The sequence below is a fragment of the Boeremia exigua genome (genome assembly GCF_020726555.1).
Source record: "Boeremia exigua strain MPI-SDFR-AT-0100 chromosome Unknown C7974scaffold_8, whole genome shotgun sequence".
Lineage (NCBI taxonomy): Eukaryota > Fungi > Ascomycota > Dothideomycetes > Pleosporales > Didymellaceae > Boeremia > Boeremia exigua.
Genome location: NW_025763525.1, coordinates 1532371 through 1548122, shown reverse-complemented (window position 1 = coordinate 1548122; position 15752 = coordinate 1532371). Strand labels below are relative to the sequence as shown.

The window sequence follows — 15752 nt, the reverse complement described above, 5'->3', positions numbered from 1 at the left end:
CACCGGAGATCGACAGCTCAGGGCGCGACATCTGGTGGGCCATAGCTCCATCTGGGGACGGACCTGCATCTCCGACATCGCGAACGTTTCACAGCGACACTGTCGGTCTTGGCACTCAGTGGTCATTCAATTCATTGTTTCGACTCTTCGCGACTCCGGAACTATCCTCGCTGCGAACGGAAGACGCGGTCAATCGGACCCTGGGGATGTTCAGAGACTGCATCCGGTGAGGGTCCACACAGCCGGCGGCTCCTGCATGAGCATGCGGGGATCATCGCGTACCTAGCGCCATTGCAGGCAAGTGCGGCTTCTGGTCGTAGAGTTTCGAGGCTCGGCGGAATGCATACCTGGTGTCATATGCAGGTGATCTTGAGCGTTAGATGGGGATATGCAGCTACCGTTAGGTTGTTGTACTCCTCGACTAGGGTTGTGTAATTTCAGTTCATTGGTCACTTCCTACTGTACAGCTTATTTGACATCCAGCTCCATGGAGAATTGAGAGCCTGATATCGACGGCCTGCAGCCCACTTCTCCAGCATCGAGTGCCTCGACAGGTGATCTATCCTCGGTCACTGCCCGTCTCCCTCATGACATCGTGAGCGCACGCTTGTAGGATGGCCGTGAAGACGTGTGGCCTTTTCGCAATGCGCTCGCGACACTGCTCCTGATCCAGCACCTCATGATCGTGAAAGGGACAGGCGTTGGGGATGTTGTCAGCAGTACAGACCGAAATCGTAGACTCCTCATTCAGAGCTCCCAGATCCACCTTCTCGGCGAGCGCTATGCCAACCTCGATTGCGAGATCCGGGCTGAGCTGTTGCAGAGCCCGCAATTTGTGAGCAATGCCCTTCTCCACTGATTGAGGTCCTGTCCATGCAATCGAGTAGGCGAGGAACTTGACAAACTTTGAAGATGCCGGGATGTTGTTGTGGATGAAGATCTTGGAGTCTGTCTGCTGGTTCGACCACCAGTTCCATCTCCAGCACTGGCCGACGAAGGCAGTCAGGATATCGTCACGGAGCTGGGGCACTGAGTACTTGTCGGCGAACACGTAGAGCTGAGCTATTGTGAGGCTGAACAAGGTGCAATTGTGCAACCACGCTGTGCTGTCGTGGTATGCGCCTTCGTCTTGAGACCTTGGGTGAAAGTCTTCTTCGTCGAAAACCGCAAACCAATTACCAACAGTGGCTGTCTCTTTGTTTTCGCGAGGCATAATGCCAAGCGACTCGATCTCGCCGGGAGTCAGAAGTACTTCATGGTGAAGTGCCGCTGAAGTTGTTGGGAACTGCAGGCTGTGCGCATGCGTCCAGCCGAGGAACATGCGGAAGATCCTCTCGCTGACATCGACAAGAGTGATAGCTTGCTCTTCAGCCTCCTTGGACGATCCGTCGAAAGCCTTCTTGAAGTATGGCGACACGCCTGTCAACCATGCTTTGTAGACGACGACTTCTGTGTCTTCAAGCCGGATCGTCACAACGTCTAAGCTCATGTCCCTGGTGTGGATCAGCTCCCTCGAGGTCTTGTATGTATGAGATGGCAGAGTGCCGTACAAGATCTGAGGCACTATCATGTTAGAGTTCGCGTCCTTCGGTCGCATAGCGAAGGACTGTGCGGTTGGACGTGGGTGAAGGATAGAGAGTGGAGGCAAGCTGGATGAAGGAAGATTCTAGGCAGCATGCAGTGAAGTGAAGAGTGAAGAGCGGGGCTAGTGCTTCACCAGCCGGAAAACCGCCAACCTCACGATACATGCCTCGTGGTTAATGTGTAGTCGACGATAGTCGTCACCAATGCATATTGCGAATCAGGACCTTTGCAGGAGCTCAACGCTGGTTTGGATTGGCCAATTCTTCAACATACACTCGGGAGACCATGTTTAGTGTGAGATGATAGTGCATATGCCTACTGCGAATTGTTGTTGATGGCCGTTTGGTGGAAGGGATGCACGTTCCCCACATTTATGTACGACTAGCGCCCGGCGCGTCGATGTCATGCCGTACGCGAAACTTCGAGCCGGCATTTCTGGCGCTCACTTGCACAGTTTGTAGGCGCCAGACTTCCTTATATGTGCGAGAATGGAGTTTTCCGCGGACGATGACGAAGCCATGCGCGAGTTCATGCCCTCGCATTTCGGCAAGAGAGATGCATCCGTAGACATTGCGGCGCAAATCGAGCGCTGCCGGCGGCCGGTCGAGGAGAAAGAGGCCAAGGACAAGGACTCGGACTCGGACGACGACAGCGATGATGACAGCGACGATGACGACGAGTTCCCCGTCTCGCACGAGCTGGTCGTCAAGACGCACGACCGCGCGATTACAACCATTGCAATCGACCCGTCGGGCAACCGCTTTGTGACGGGCAGCATCGACTGCTCGCTGAAGCTGCACGACCTCAGTTCGCTGACGCCTAGCACCATCCGCGCCTTCAAGACGGTCGACCCGTTCGCCACGAAGCCCTCGCAGACGGCCGAGGCGCATCTGATCCACCAGGTGCTGTTCAGCCCGTTCTCTGGCAGCCAGTTCCTGTGCATCACGGCGACACCGCAGGCGCGGCTGTTCAGCAGGGACGGTGAGCAGACCGCCGAGTATGTCAAGGGCGACATGTATCTGAGAGACAAGCACAATACCAAGGGACATACAGCAGATCTCACGTGCGCTGCATGGCACCCTACAAACCGGGACAGGTTCGTGACGGCAGGGACGGACAGCACGGTGCGCATCTGGGACGTCAACAAGCGGATGAAGCAGGAGGAGGTCATTGTGCACAAGTCGCGCGCAGCGGGGAGTGCGGGCATGACGAGGATGACAGCGATCGCGTGGGGCGCTGCTGCTGCGGGCGGTAGCAGCGTGCTGGTCTCGGCAGCGCTCGACGGCAGTCTGGTCATGTGGGGAGGCGAGGGCCCGTTCCATCGTCCTTCGGCGGAGATCCGCGACGCGCACGAGAAGGATACGTGGACGAGCGGGCTGGACATCAGCGCCGATGGCAGACTGGTCATCACAAGAGGCGGCGACGACACAATCAAGCTGTGGGACACGCGCAAGTTTAAGACGCCGCTCAACACCACATCGCATCCCTCGACGTCGTCACAGTATCAAACGTCGAACATCAAGTTTGCGCCAAACTCGGCGAGCATCATCACGGGCTCGGAGACGGGCCACCTGCACATCCTCAACCCGGCGACGCTGCGTCCGGAGCTCGTCACGCCAGTCACGCCAGGCTCGCCGCTCATCACGGTCAACTGGCACCCGAAGCTGAACCAAATCTTCACCGGCTCCGCCAACGGCCAGACCACCATCCTGTTCAACCCCAAGATGTCGACCGGCGGCGCACTCACGATCCTCAGCAAAGCGCCCAAGAAGCGACACGTCGACGACGACCCCAACCTCACCGTGGACATGGACCCGCTGGGCATGGCGGGCGAAGACCAAGGCGGCAAAGCGCAACCCGGCTCCTTTTCCGCGCGGCACCCAACCATCGGCCTCACAGCGTCCGGCAAGAGCCGCGACCCGCGACGCCCTCACATCCCCGCGGTCACGCCGTTCGCGAAGAGCACGCCGGACCAGAAGTACGTCATGGAGCAGATCGAGGGCAGCGACATGCGCGACCAGGACCCGCGCGAGGCGCTGCTCAAGTACGCGCCCAAGCCGGGCGAGAAGAACGTCTTTACGGGCGCGTGGGACAAGACGCAGCCCAAGGGCGTGTACAAGGAGTACGACAGCGACGACGACGAGCCGGCGGGGAAGCGGGCGAAGCGGTAGTGCTGGCGTGGGAGTCGAGCGGTAGTCCTCGCAAAGGGAGTGCGTGTGTGGAAATTAGATACCCAGATACACACGCTCCAATACGAAGTCCATACAGACAGCTCACCTGTGTAACTCAACGGCGCCATGCCACTGCACGCCCGCCGCTGATTCGCCAATGCCGCTGCGCCCAGACCACCCGCCACGCGACCCACCGACGCGACGCGCTCTTCTCCCCACCCCATCCCATCCGCACCCAAACACCCCCATCGCCGCACGCACGCACGCACGCACCCACACCACACCACCACCACCACCACACACCCACCCGATCCCAACATGTTCGCCCGCCCCCTCCCCCGCCTGCTGCGCAACACCCGCGCCTTCAGCGCCTCGCCGGCCTCGCAGCTCGCGCGCATGACAGTGGTCGGGCGTCTGGGCGTGGCGCCCGAGGAAGTCAGCATCTCGGGCGACCGCACGCTGGTGCGGTATGTGATTGGCAGCTCGTACGGCAAGGGCGAGGACAAGAAGACGAGCTGGTTCCGGGTTGCGAGTTTTGTGCAGGGGGCGCAGAAGGAGTTTTTGATGGGCGTGCCGAAGGGGTGAGTTTTGTTTTTGTTATATTTGGGAGGGGGGCGTTGTGTGCGACGATGGGTTGAGGGGTTCATGGGTGATGGGTGACGGGTGACGGGTGGTGCGAATAAGGAACGGAACTGACAACGGCCAGATCACTCCTCTACATCGATGCGGATGCGCGCATGGAGGTCTTCACCGACGCCGAGGGCAACAAGCGCTCCAACCTCAGCCTGGTCGCGAGGAACTTCGATGTGCTGTCGCGCGCGCGCACCGAGGAGGGCGAGGCCAACGACGAGGGTCTCGTGCAGGAGGCGTCTGGTTGAGCGGGCGCTGGCTGCGCGTGTACGATTTGTTATGAGTTCGAGATGTTCTTCGGCTTGGGGGGGATACGGGAAGACGGCTCTTGCGTCTGTCGGCTTGCGCGGGGGATGGATGGGGTGCAGAGTGTATACCAGACGGTTTCTTACGTGCAATCTCGGCTCTTGTACAAGTATGATTGAATGCAGGCGTTTTCTGTGCGAGACTGCCACACATGCGCATCAAGCCCTCGAATGACGCTTTGCCCTGCGCTTGAGCCCTCGCATTACTCGCGCACTCGCGCAAAACAATCCGCCCCCACGTGACCGCGCGGCGAAAGTTGCGGCGACCAGACACCTCCGAACTTTTTCTCCCACCCAACCCCCAACCCACAATGCAGCGCCTCCTCCCCCCGCGCGCCCGCCAGCTCTGGGGCCACGCCCCGCGCGTGCGGTCGCTCGCCTACAACCGCCGCACATTCGCCTCGGTCGCCGACCCAGAACAGTAACACACCTCCCCGTCTCGCACCCGCACCCCTCTGACCCTGCCAGGCCCTACGACGTAATCGTCATCGGCGGCGGCCACGCCGGCTGCGAGGCGTCGACGGCGGCCGCGCGCGCCGGCGCCCGCACCGCGCTCATCACGCCGTCGCACGCGAATCTGGGCGTGTGCTCGTGCAACCCGTCGTTTGGCGGGATCGGCAAGGGCACGATGCTGCGCGAGATCGACGCGCTGGACGGCGTCGTCGGGCGCGTGGTCGATCGCGCCGGCGTGCAGTTCCGCGTGCTCAATCGCAAGAAGGGGCCCGCGGTTTGGGGGCCCAGAGCGCAGATCGATCGCGTGCTGTATCAGCGCTATATGCAGGAGGAGATTGAGGGGTATGAGGGGTTGAGTGTGCTGGAGGGGAAGGTGGCGGATATCATTGTGGAGAGGAGCGAGGAGGGGGGACGGTATGGGCGGATTACGGGGGTGCGGCTGGAGAACGGGAGGGTGGTGCAGGCGGCGAATGTGGTGATTACGACGGGGACGTTTCTGGGGGGCGAGATTCACATCGGGCTGGACTCGTATCCGTCGGGGCGCATGGGCGAGGCGGCGACGTTTGGGCTGAGCAAGAGCCTGAAGGACGCCGGGTTCACGCTGGGGCGGCTCAAGACGGGGACGCCGCCGCGGCTGGACGCAAAGTCGATCAACTTCAAGGTGCTCGAGGCGCAGGAGGGCGACAGTCCGCCGACGCCGTTCAGCTACTTGAACGAGCGCGTGCAGGTCGAGCGCCAGCTGCTCAACCACGAAACCCGCACCAACGAGGCCGGCCACGACATCATCCGCCAGAACCTCCACAGGTCCATCCACATCCGCGAGACGGTCAAGGGGCCGCGGTACTGCCCCTCGCTCGAGTCCAAGATCATCCGCTTCACCGACAAGACCAGCCACATCATCTGGCTGGAGCCCGAGGGCTTCGACAGCGACGTCATCTACCCGAACGGCATCTCGTGCACCGTCCCGCCCGAGGTCCAGGAGGCGTTTCTGAAGACGGTGCGCGGGCTGGAGGACGTCAAGATGCTGCAGCCCGGCTACGGCGTCGAGTACGACTACGTCGACCCGCGGCACCTGCGCGGCACGCTCGAAACGAAGAACGTCGCCGGGCTCTTCCTCGCGGGCCAGATCAATGGCACCACAGGCTACGAAGAAGCCGCGGGCCAGGGCGTCGTCGCGGGCATCAACGCCGGCCTGCGCAGCCTGGGCAAGGACCCCATGGTGCTCACGCGCGCCGACGGCTACATCGGCATTATGATCGACGACCTGATCACCAAGGGCGTCTCCGAGCCCTACCGCATGTTCACCTCGCGCAGCGAATACCGCATGTCTGCGCGCGCCGACAACGCCGACACCCGCCTCACGCCCCTCGGCCGCGCCCACGGCGTCGTCACCGACGCGCGATGGCGCTCCTACTCGGACACGGCGGCGCAGATGGCCTCGCTCACCGACCTCCTGCAGTCGCACACCATGGGCGCCCCCAGCTGGAAGCTCGCCGGCTTCCACGTCCGCACCGACAGCACCAAGCGCTCCGCCTACGACCTCCTGCGCCTCCCGCACACCTCCCCGGCCTCGCTCACCCGCCTGCTCCCCGCCATCTCCGCCTTCCCCACCCACGTCGCCGAGCGCGTCCACATCGAAGCCGCCTACGCCCCGCACGTCGACGCCCAGACGGCCACGCAGGCGCGCTGGCTGCGCGACGAGGCCCTCGCGCTCCCGCTCGACCTCGACTTCGACGCCATCTTCGGGCTGAGCTTCGAGGAGAAGGCGGCGCTGCGCGTCGCGCGGCCCGAGAGCGTGGGCCGCGCGCGCCGCGTCGAGGGCGTCACGCCCGCGGGCGCGCTGCGGCTGCTGCAGTACGTCAAGGGCGTGGGGCGCGAGGAGCGCTCGCGGCGGGTGCGCGAGGAGGTGGAGGCGCGCAAGGCGCTGTATCGCGGCGCCGAGTGAGGCAGCACACGACATTGCGGGTCGTCGAGGTGCGAGTCGCGACACACACCACCGCTCGACGACAACGACCGATATCTTCTCTTCGGCCCATGCGCGATATTGCAGCGCCGTTTCCAGCTCCCTCCTTCCCCATCCGCGGCCTCCCTATCGCGCGCGCCCGCAGTCCAAGAGCCCAATTACCGACTGAGCGACGAGTCGGGCCTTGTACTATCCCACACCAGCACCACCGCGCACCGCACGCAGCGATCCTCGCGCGTCCCGCCATCCGCTGCTCCCCGTCTCCTCCCCCGTCCGGCAAGGCGCAAGACATACACCCTGCACGACACGCCGCGCCCGAGCTCCCTCTAGCGCAATGGTAATCGTAATCGTAATGGCATGGCAATGGCAATGGCATGGCATGGCAATAGCAGTACCCCCGCACTTATACCGCTAACACGGTCCAAAGCCTTCCTTCCGGGCTTGTCGCGCCTGGTCTCGCCCTCGAGGTGCTTCGCTGTGTGGGTTTGGAGCCGAGCAGTCCAGAGCCGAGCAGTCCAGTCCAGTCCAGTCCCTCCCAGTCCAACATCTCCCAGTCCAGTCCAGTCCAACGCCTCGCAGTCCAGTCCCTCCCAGGCCAACACCTCCCAGACCAACGCCTCCCCCACACCCCCCTCGGCCCCCAGCCGGCGCGCTGCTCGGACCAACCGTCGGCGGCGCTCGAGCGCTCTGGCGCCGGGGCTTCGGGCGGCGCGACGATTCCCCGTTGCTGTCTGCACTCGGGGTCGCGCTGCTGGGTTGCTGTGCTGTGGAGTAGACCACGATCGGCTGCACGTCTCGCGAGTCCAGCGATCCAGGGCATGAGTGTACGCGACCCAAAGCGTCAGTCCAAAGCGTCAGCGCACGAGACCCATGCCATTAGCCCACGAGAGGCCGAGTCGCGAAGTCCGGGGATTACCAATACACGGACAGCCAGACAAGGACAAGGACAGCCTGTGCAGTACAGCCTGGAGTAGCCCCTAGAGTACCCCCGGCGCCGCCAGCCTACCCAGCACGCGCGGCGGAACCCGTGGTCGGTGTCGTGTGGTGTGCTTAGTGCTATAACAGTACGATGGAGTCGGGGTGATTCAGTGTAGTCGGGGGATTACCACACACAGACACACAGACAAGGACAGACACAGATAAGGACAGACACAGACAAGGACAGGCCGTCGAGCATCCGTGCAGCATTCGTGGAGAATCCGTCGAGCATCCGTGGAGTTTCCGTGGAGTAGCCCCGGCGCCGCCAGACTACCCAGTAGGTGCGGCGGAACCCGTGGTCGGTGTTGGTGTGGTGTGGTGTGGTATGCGGCGTTGTAGTCGGGGTGATTCAGTGGAGCCGGGATGGTCGTGTAGTCGGTGATTCTGTAATACTATGTAGCCGGGGTAATACTGTAATACTATGTAGTACTATATAGTCGGTCTAATCCAACGAATGATACCAACGGACGACTCAAGCGACGATCCAGATTCACTTCATTTCATGTGTGAGCTAGAGGCTGTGAACGTGTTTGCACATGATCGCACATGATCGCTCGCTGATTAGTATGCACATGTGTACACTACTTGCGTGGGGACGCGCGCAGGTACATCGTACCCCAGAGCAACTCTTCCGAGCAACTCGTCCGAGCAACGACGATCGGGCCACCCGCGCAGCTGCAGATGGTGGCTGGTCAGCAGCACTGTGGCGTCTCACATCATACACTGCTAGTCTTCACACTGCAATCTTCACACTGCGTCGGGATTGTATCGCGGATAAGCGTTCTGCATTGTTGCAATATTATACACGCGCCTCTACGGGCGCCCTCACTATGGTATCCTATCCACAAGAAAGACGCAGCGACCAACGGGTGCGCGTAACGGCGTTCAGCGCCAATACCATCCAACAGCTTTTGCAGAAAATCGCTTGTATGCCAACAGGATATGCAACCAGAAAGGTATACTGCCAGGCAATCCAAAATAAAAAAGGTACGTGTCGTGACGGCAATACCAGAAAAAATGCATGCGACGCGATGCAATGCAGACATCGTAAGATGCAGAAGATGAAAGACCTGATCTAGGGAATCAATAAGGAAAGAAAGAAACGCAGCCACTCTATCGAGGTTCGCCTTGCGCCGAATGCTTGTATCGTGAGAAGACATCAATAAGACAGTCACCGACTGCCTAGTAGTGGCTGGCCATTAGCTGTTGAGGTGTGGCCATCGCAGCGTTCATGCCGAGGCCAGGCCCCGGAATGTCGGCGTAGGTAGCGGGCACGTTGTGCACGTTGTGAAGGTACTCGTTGCCAGATGTCGGCGAGTCCTCTTCCAGGTTGAGCTCGTCTTCGCCGTCGAGCTCCTCCTCGTTGACGTCCTCAACAAGCTCGCCGTCAGGGCGGGGCTCGTGTGTGCGACGATGTCTGGCTTGCATTAGCATGAGAATTCAAAGGTGTGACGAGCAACTCACTGGGCAAGGTTGTCTGAACGAGAGAACGCCTTGTTGCACAGCGGGCAGACGTATGGTCGTTCTTGGGTGTGGGTACGCACGTGCCTAAGCGCCAGATCGTCAGCGTCAATGCACAAAAATAGTTTGGGGCCTCAGACGCCTATCGAAGGAAATGAGAGGGGGTGGGCGCTTACCTCTTGAGATGTTCTAATCTTTTGAAAAGCCTGCCACATGTGGGGATAGGGCATGAGTGGGACTTCTGGGGGTAAGGGCCGATCTCCATCATTGTAGCACTACGCGCGCGACGGAAGACAGGCCCCCCGGCCGCGCGTGCGACGGCGCTGTGCTGGAGGGGTGTCTCGAACAGCTCACCGTTGACCATGCTGTTCAGATCCTCGTGGTGCAGCATTGCTGGCTGAGGCTCTGGGCTCTCCTCAACAGTGTTGAGAGGTGTGCCTTGACGCGAGCCGTCGACGAGAGGCTTGGCCTCCGGCATGGCCTGAGCGTAGCTTGTGCCGTTGGGCGATGGCGAGTTGTGTTGCGACTCATCGGCCTCTGGGACTGGGTTGACCGACATTGACCGTCTCAGGTCGCTTTGTCGGTGAACCTGGTGCGCATTGCCAGCAGCGGCGACCGCCGCAGTAATGCCAGCGGAAAGCGACGAACGCCTCCTGCGCTGCTTGTAGGTCGGCGAGCCCTCAATCACAGAGTAAACATTACCAGGCTGGAATGGCCTGGAGACTGGGTAGCCAGGGCCCATCAAGTTTGATGGCGGGATGTTCATCAAAGGGTTGAAGTTGTTGGGCACTGGCAGGTCGGGAATGGCGCTGTACAGGCCAGTGTCCTCGTTGGCAATGTACGCTGGCTCGGCACCAAGGCCGATCTGGTGCTGCGGTGGGGTCAGAGGCTCGAAAGACATGCCGCGAGTGCTGTAGTCCTCGTAGTGCGATGAGACGAAAGACGGCGCAGGCGAGTACTCCATGTAAGCGGGCATCGAGCTGTGGCGCTGGTGGACCTGCGAAAGCGGGATACCGTTGCGGTCGTACTGCAGGGACGTGCTGAATTCGCGCTCTCTGCTCTTCATGACGGTGGGCTGCATTGCGGGTGGCATCGAGGGCGGCATAGACATCTGCTGGTGGTACTGGGCCATTGGGTCCTCGTGCTGGTGCTGATGCTGGTGGTGGTGGACGGGCTGGTGGACGGGCTGATGTACGGGCTGGTGCACTGGCTGGTGCACTGGCTGGTGCACTGGCTGGTGGTGCATGGGCTGCTGCTGGGCCATGTGCTGAGAAACCGGGACCATCTGCGGTGGCGGCATCGAGTCTCGCGACATCATGTCGGGCGCAGGCGACGGCTGGTGCTGGTACGACGGTTGTACGTTGTTGTTGAATGAAGAGGAGTTGGTCTGCTGCGCTTTGGTGAGCTGTTCGAAGAGGGACTGCGAGGAGTCGAATTCGAAGGACAGCGCAGGCTCGCTGACGGCCATGGTGGTGGCCTCCTGTCCCATCTTCTCGCGCTTCAGGTCGCGCTCAAGCGCGTCGAGGAAGAGGCGGTCGTGCGGTACGCTGTACCAGTAGAAGACCTTCTGCTTCTTCTGTGTGCGGATGCAGTTGTTCTTGTACAGGAAGTCGAGGAACGCGCTCTTGGGCTCCTCGAGCGACGCGTCTGTGCCGGACTTCAAGTTACGCAAATCTGAGAAAATGCCCTCCTCGAACTTCTTGGAGTTCTTGACGGGGCGGCCAAAGGCCTGGAATCTGAAGGACAGGCATCGCACAATGTCGGTGCCGGAGATGTGGAAGAGGTTGTTCCTGCGCGACAGTTAGCATTGCTGCGAGACATGCACAGCAGCAAGCGCACGTACCATAGAACGCAGGAGACGTATTCGCCTGTGGGCAGCAGGAATCTGCGGATGTACTGGTCTGGTTGCCAGTCGACGGGCGCTGAGATCAGGAAGTACTTGACTGCGGCGAGGTTAGCACACAGGAACGTAGACAGTCAAGACGGTCACGGGCATGCGCCAGGGCGGCGCAGGCACGCAGGCAGCACGTACGGTTGTCGACCTGCTGCAGGGCGACGATGCTGTCCGGCGGGAGGCTTTGTTGGGCATCATGGTCTAGCAGGAAGGTCTCAGGCGCGACGGAGCGCGCCTGGGGTGGGGCCATCTGGCTGCTGGGAAACATGCTGCGCTGCAACACGTCCCTCTATAGACGGGTGTTTGGCGTCGGGGAGGTCAGACGTCGGTGACGTGATGGGCCAGCGAGGAGTGGAAACACGAGGGGAAAGCGCGGTGAAGGGCCTGCCAGGTTGGAACAACAAGAGTTGAAGCGCAAAGCGAAAGAGATATCGGCCAGCGACGGTTTGAGATATGTTAAATGAGAAGGAAATGTATCGCAAGCAGTCTCGACGGTGGGTGAGCGAGCAGACGTGACGGGCTGGGGATGCGAAACGAGGTCTGGGAGGGAAAGCGGCAGGTTAAAGTGTCGCAGCGCTGAAACGCCCTGGGCTCTGGTCTCTGCTGGCCTAGCGGTGTTTGAGAAGGGCCTTGGCCATTGGTCTCTGCGCCCGCCTGCGGACCCCTGCTACCAATCTATTTCGAGGCCCGCACTCTGGCGTGCGGGCGACTCGTGGGACGGCCGTGCAGCGGTGCTGTCGAAGTGAATAACTCCTAGCGCAGATGCACCGGGGCCTGCACCAGCTGCACCAGCTGCACCAGAGTGGCTGGCCCGCCGCCGCCGCTGCAGCGCGGACGCTGCTGCTGGCATGATGCTGTGCGCGCTGCCAGTAGCGGTGGATCAGTCTCCAGTCGACCCTGTGGCCCCTGTTGCGCACACAGCAGCATGCCTGGGCTTCCCTGCGCGGCCTCGTCGACGGCACCATGCTTCCAGGCCTCTGCGTGCTGGCGGGCTACCAGGCGCCCTTTCCTCGCGGTTATTCGCACCTGCCCCGCTCGTTACGTGCACCGCGCCGCCTAGCGCTCGCCACGCCAGGCTCGAAGGGACAGCTGCGCCGAGTGCTCAAAGATCAACGCGGTCCGTCGCCTGCTGCAACCTCACCAGCTCAAAGCTAAACTGACGCAACAGGCGGCGTGAGGGCAGATCCGACGGAGCAGTCGCTCAACACCACGCCGTGCGGCAGACCCAGCCTCGTGGCCGTTGTCACCTGCGTGTCTGCAGCCGGGCGTGGTCCGCTGTGTCCGCTGTGTGCCCGGCGAGTGGCGCTGGCGCTGTGCCCTGCCGACCCTTCTCCTGTCTGTCGAGCGTCCGCCCACTCGCTACCGCTCCCATCACCGTCTCCGCTGTCGCCCGAACTTCCCCAGTCAATACAAGCTGCTCTGCTATCACGCAAATTCGCGCTCAGAGCCTGAGGTTGCGCTGCTGACCCACGCTGCTACTGGCGACCCACTGTCAAGCGCCGCCAAATCTGCCCTGTTTATTGACTCTGCGAATGGCCGTGGCAGGGCAGGGTACCCTCCGTGCCGTCACCACCACCAGGCCATGTCCCCATCGCGCCCCCTCAGCCCGTTTGCTGAAGCCGTCCAGTTGTGGCTGCTCAACCGATGATGTGAGTGCCTCGAGACGCAGGAACCAGCACAGGCAGCGTTGAAGCATCGTTTGATCATCGCTCTGAAACACGCACCTCCCTCGGCTGGCGGGAGCGACCATTGGTTCCCCCATCTCTCATTCCCTGCCCGGCCAGCATCCGGGAGCTGCATGGCAATGTGAGTGGCGAGAGTATGCGCTTGCCTCCTCAGGCTTCACGTCAGACAGCCATGCTCGCTGCTCTGTCGTCAATTACAGGCTTGCCTGTGCAGCGTAACGCTGCCTCTCAGGCCAGTGAGAGCGTGGTCGATGCCGTTTCAGATTTGCTTTTAGCTAGTATTATCGTTCTAGCCGTTTTATCGCACGCACGAGTCAACGAATGAGCAACAGCCGGTGACGGTGCCTTTCGAGTGCAAGCGCCGCTCGCAACTGTCGACTTGCAGCTTGGTGCGTCACCACTTCATGCAGTGGGAAAAGGGTGGTCACAAACCCCACGTTTCGGTGCCTTTGCTACATGCAGCTTGCTTTATCGGAGAATATCGTCGTGCTGCTTCTGCGCTGCTGCGCTGCCTGCCGCAACTGCGCACCTTGGTCATGAGCATAGTGGACCAATCTCTCTCTTCGCTTATGACTCGTGCTGCGCATGCGTTCCGAGATGCACGATAGGTATTTGATATGTATGTCACCGAGAAGTGAGAGTTCTGGTAGGCTTGTTTCGGAAGTCGAGTGCACCGCACTACGTCCGGATAAGGGTGCAGATTTAGGAAGAATGGGGGTTCTGGAATTCGGTCTTGCGTCTAATCTGCGAACGCTTGTGCCTTGCGGCAAGAATCTGCAGAGCCGTTCACGAAAACAAGTTCTCGTGTTTGCTGGCGTTGTCAGTCTCGTCGGGGCAAGCATCACTTTGGGACGTAGGAGCCTGTACCTGCGTTAGCGGGGGCTGGAGTGGCACACCTGAAACCGATGCACACACTTCGACGTGCTCGAACGGGTTGTCAGGATGTTCGCTAGAAGGCAGATGGTCTCACTAGGGAGGAGGTATGCCGTCGCTCGGGCCACTTCTTCTGTATGCGTGATAGGCCTTTGCTGGTGCGCCATCGCACTGGCCGTTCCTGTGGCCGTGAAAGAAGTAATAAAGTTTCAACCATGGTCATTAGTTGGGACGTTGTAAGCCGATTATTATTGACGATAAGTCATGTGTTGCAGCTGTGGCTACACGCTCGTTCGATTGGGCCCATCGCTCCCTTTTCCACCATTAGCAATCTGCTAGACGACCTTGGGCGAGTTGATACTTTTGCGGAGACCGCAAGAACGTGTAGCTTCCCGAACTGATCAGCCGGTACATCCGTTACGGGCGTCGCTCTCAATGTTACTGCGTGCACGTTTCAATTTTGCTCGTGGTAAGCCCCATAAACCCAATTTTGAGCCACGCAGGTGAAGCGGGTGGCACACTACGCTCATGATGTATTCCAATATTGAAGATCATGTCACTGTGATGCAGCAGCAGTGATCCAAGAACGCCGAGCGAAAAGAGGTCCAGGAGGGCGTGTTTGATGTCCCCGATCTGCTTCCGCTGCTTCAGAATACACACAAATGTATCAGAATCACGGGAGTTTCAGACGATTCCGTCTTTTGCAGAAGGGTTCCATGTGCCCGCACCCTGGCCATCGCGGAAGATGGCTTTAAGCCGCCGGCAATTATGTGCGGGCATAAGCCTGTTTGATTTGAGTATCGATTCCTTCTCGGCATTATCGGTCTTTGGTCGAGTCTTTTCGCCACTTATTGCATGATAGTCGGTTAACAACGCCTGTCAAGTTAGAGATATCGTCTCTAAGCATCTGTATGTACGCTAAGGTCTTCTGGTCGCATTCTAGGTACCTGCAAGCCTGACTCAAGCTCTCCAGAATTACGCCATAAGCTTTGGAGGCAGCGTTGACCGGAATTCTCTTAAGGTTTCCTAGCGGCCTCGTGGCCGACCAACAAGCGAGTCCACCATGTCGCCTCTTAGTGCCAGACTGGATGCAAGACACATGTCATGGTGCAACAAGACCAAACTTTAAGTGGGAAAACATCGGGAAAACTCTTGGAAGATGCGGCCCGTGCCAGGATGGGGGATGTGATGGTTCGCGTGTCTACACGAGAGCACTACTAATGGCGTAAATCTTCTTCGAATGTCTTGGTTTCAGATGTCCCAAAGCCTGGGAAGCCAGTAGACTGTCCTGACCCAACCAGTGAACTGTGGACCCAAGCTGGTGACCTATCCTCGGAAATTGGCAAAGGTACATAAATTCGATAGCTGAGATGCCAAATATGGAGTCGCACATGGCCAGGTGATCTTTCTGGAGTCCTGTGGAGTACCTGAGTCGTGAAAAGTCAATATCACCTGCATTGATGTGCATTGCTGGACTGGTGGCACGCGTGCGGCTCTTTCAGCTCCTGCAGCACCTGCGTCTCCCGCGGCTCCTACGGCTTCTGCGGCACATCGTTTCGATCTACAGCCAGTGGTGTTGTCCTACAAATGTAGGTTCCAGCCACTATTGAGACCCTTTCCGGCTGTACTTACGTATATCGCTAAGACTGCATGATAGACTAGGTAGGAAGCGCGAGGCGACTGTGGATAGCGAAGGGATGTCCACATTTCGGAGACCCTGTGCAAAGCGTGACAGCGGAACCTGGTGCTGCAAGC

At 60.0% G+C, this 15752-nt stretch overlaps 5 protein-coding genes across 5 annotated transcripts; 3 read left to right on the top strand and 2 right to left on the bottom strand.

Annotated features, from left to right (window-relative positions):
* Positions 1-78: 78 nt before the first annotated feature.
* Positions 79-1878, bottom strand: C7974DRAFT_398048 (uncharacterized protein). Its single transcript, XM_046142266.1, has 2 exons — positions 1554-1878; positions 79-1496 (listed from the first exon to the last, which is right to left on the bottom strand). Exons 1-2 carry the CDS (start codon positions 1595-1597, stop codon positions 560-562), a joined length of 981 nt encoding a protein of 326 aa, XP_045995683.1. The 5' UTR covers positions 1598-1878; the 3' UTR covers positions 79-559.
* Positions 1879-2015: 137 nt separating this feature from the next.
* On the top strand, positions 2016-3856 carry C7974DRAFT_398046 (WD40-repeat-containing domain protein). The gene has a single exon (XM_046142265.1). The coding sequence runs from the start codon at positions 2073-2075 to the stop codon at positions 3753-3755; it is 1683 nt and encodes a 560-aa protein (XP_045995682.1). The 5' UTR covers positions 2016-2072; the 3' UTR covers positions 3756-3856.
* Positions 3857-3910: 54 nt separating this feature from the next.
* C7974DRAFT_398045 (ssDNA binding protein-like protein) lies at positions 3911-4831 on the top strand. The gene is made up of 2 exons (XM_046142264.1): positions 3911-4336; positions 4462-4831. Exons 1-2 carry the CDS (start codon positions 4074-4076, stop codon positions 4631-4633), a joined length of 435 nt encoding a protein of 144 aa, XP_045995681.1. The 5' UTR covers positions 3911-4073; the 3' UTR covers positions 4634-4831.
* Positions 4832-5001: 170 nt separating this feature from the next.
* C7974DRAFT_414952 (glucose inhibited division protein A-domain-containing protein) lies at positions 5002-7088 on the top strand (the record flags this gene model as incomplete). Its single annotated transcript, XM_046143847.1, has 2 exons — positions 5002-5111; positions 5159-7088. The coding sequence occupies 2 exons, from the start codon at positions 5002-5004 to the stop codon at positions 7086-7088; spliced, it is 2040 nt and encodes a 679-aa protein (XP_045995680.1).
* A 1763-nt stretch (positions 7089-8851) lies between these two features.
* On the bottom strand, positions 8852-12026 carry C7974DRAFT_339483 (STE like transcription factor-domain-containing protein). The gene is made up of 5 exons (XM_046139244.1): positions 11578-12026; positions 11389-11488; positions 9722-11335; positions 9549-9632; positions 8852-9501 (listed from the first exon to the last, which is right to left on the bottom strand). Exons 1-5 carry the CDS (start codon positions 11705-11707, stop codon positions 9267-9269), a joined length of 2163 nt encoding a protein of 720 aa, XP_045995679.1. The 5' UTR covers positions 11708-12026; the 3' UTR covers positions 8852-9266.
* Between the last annotated feature and the right edge of the window lie 3726 nt (positions 12027-15752).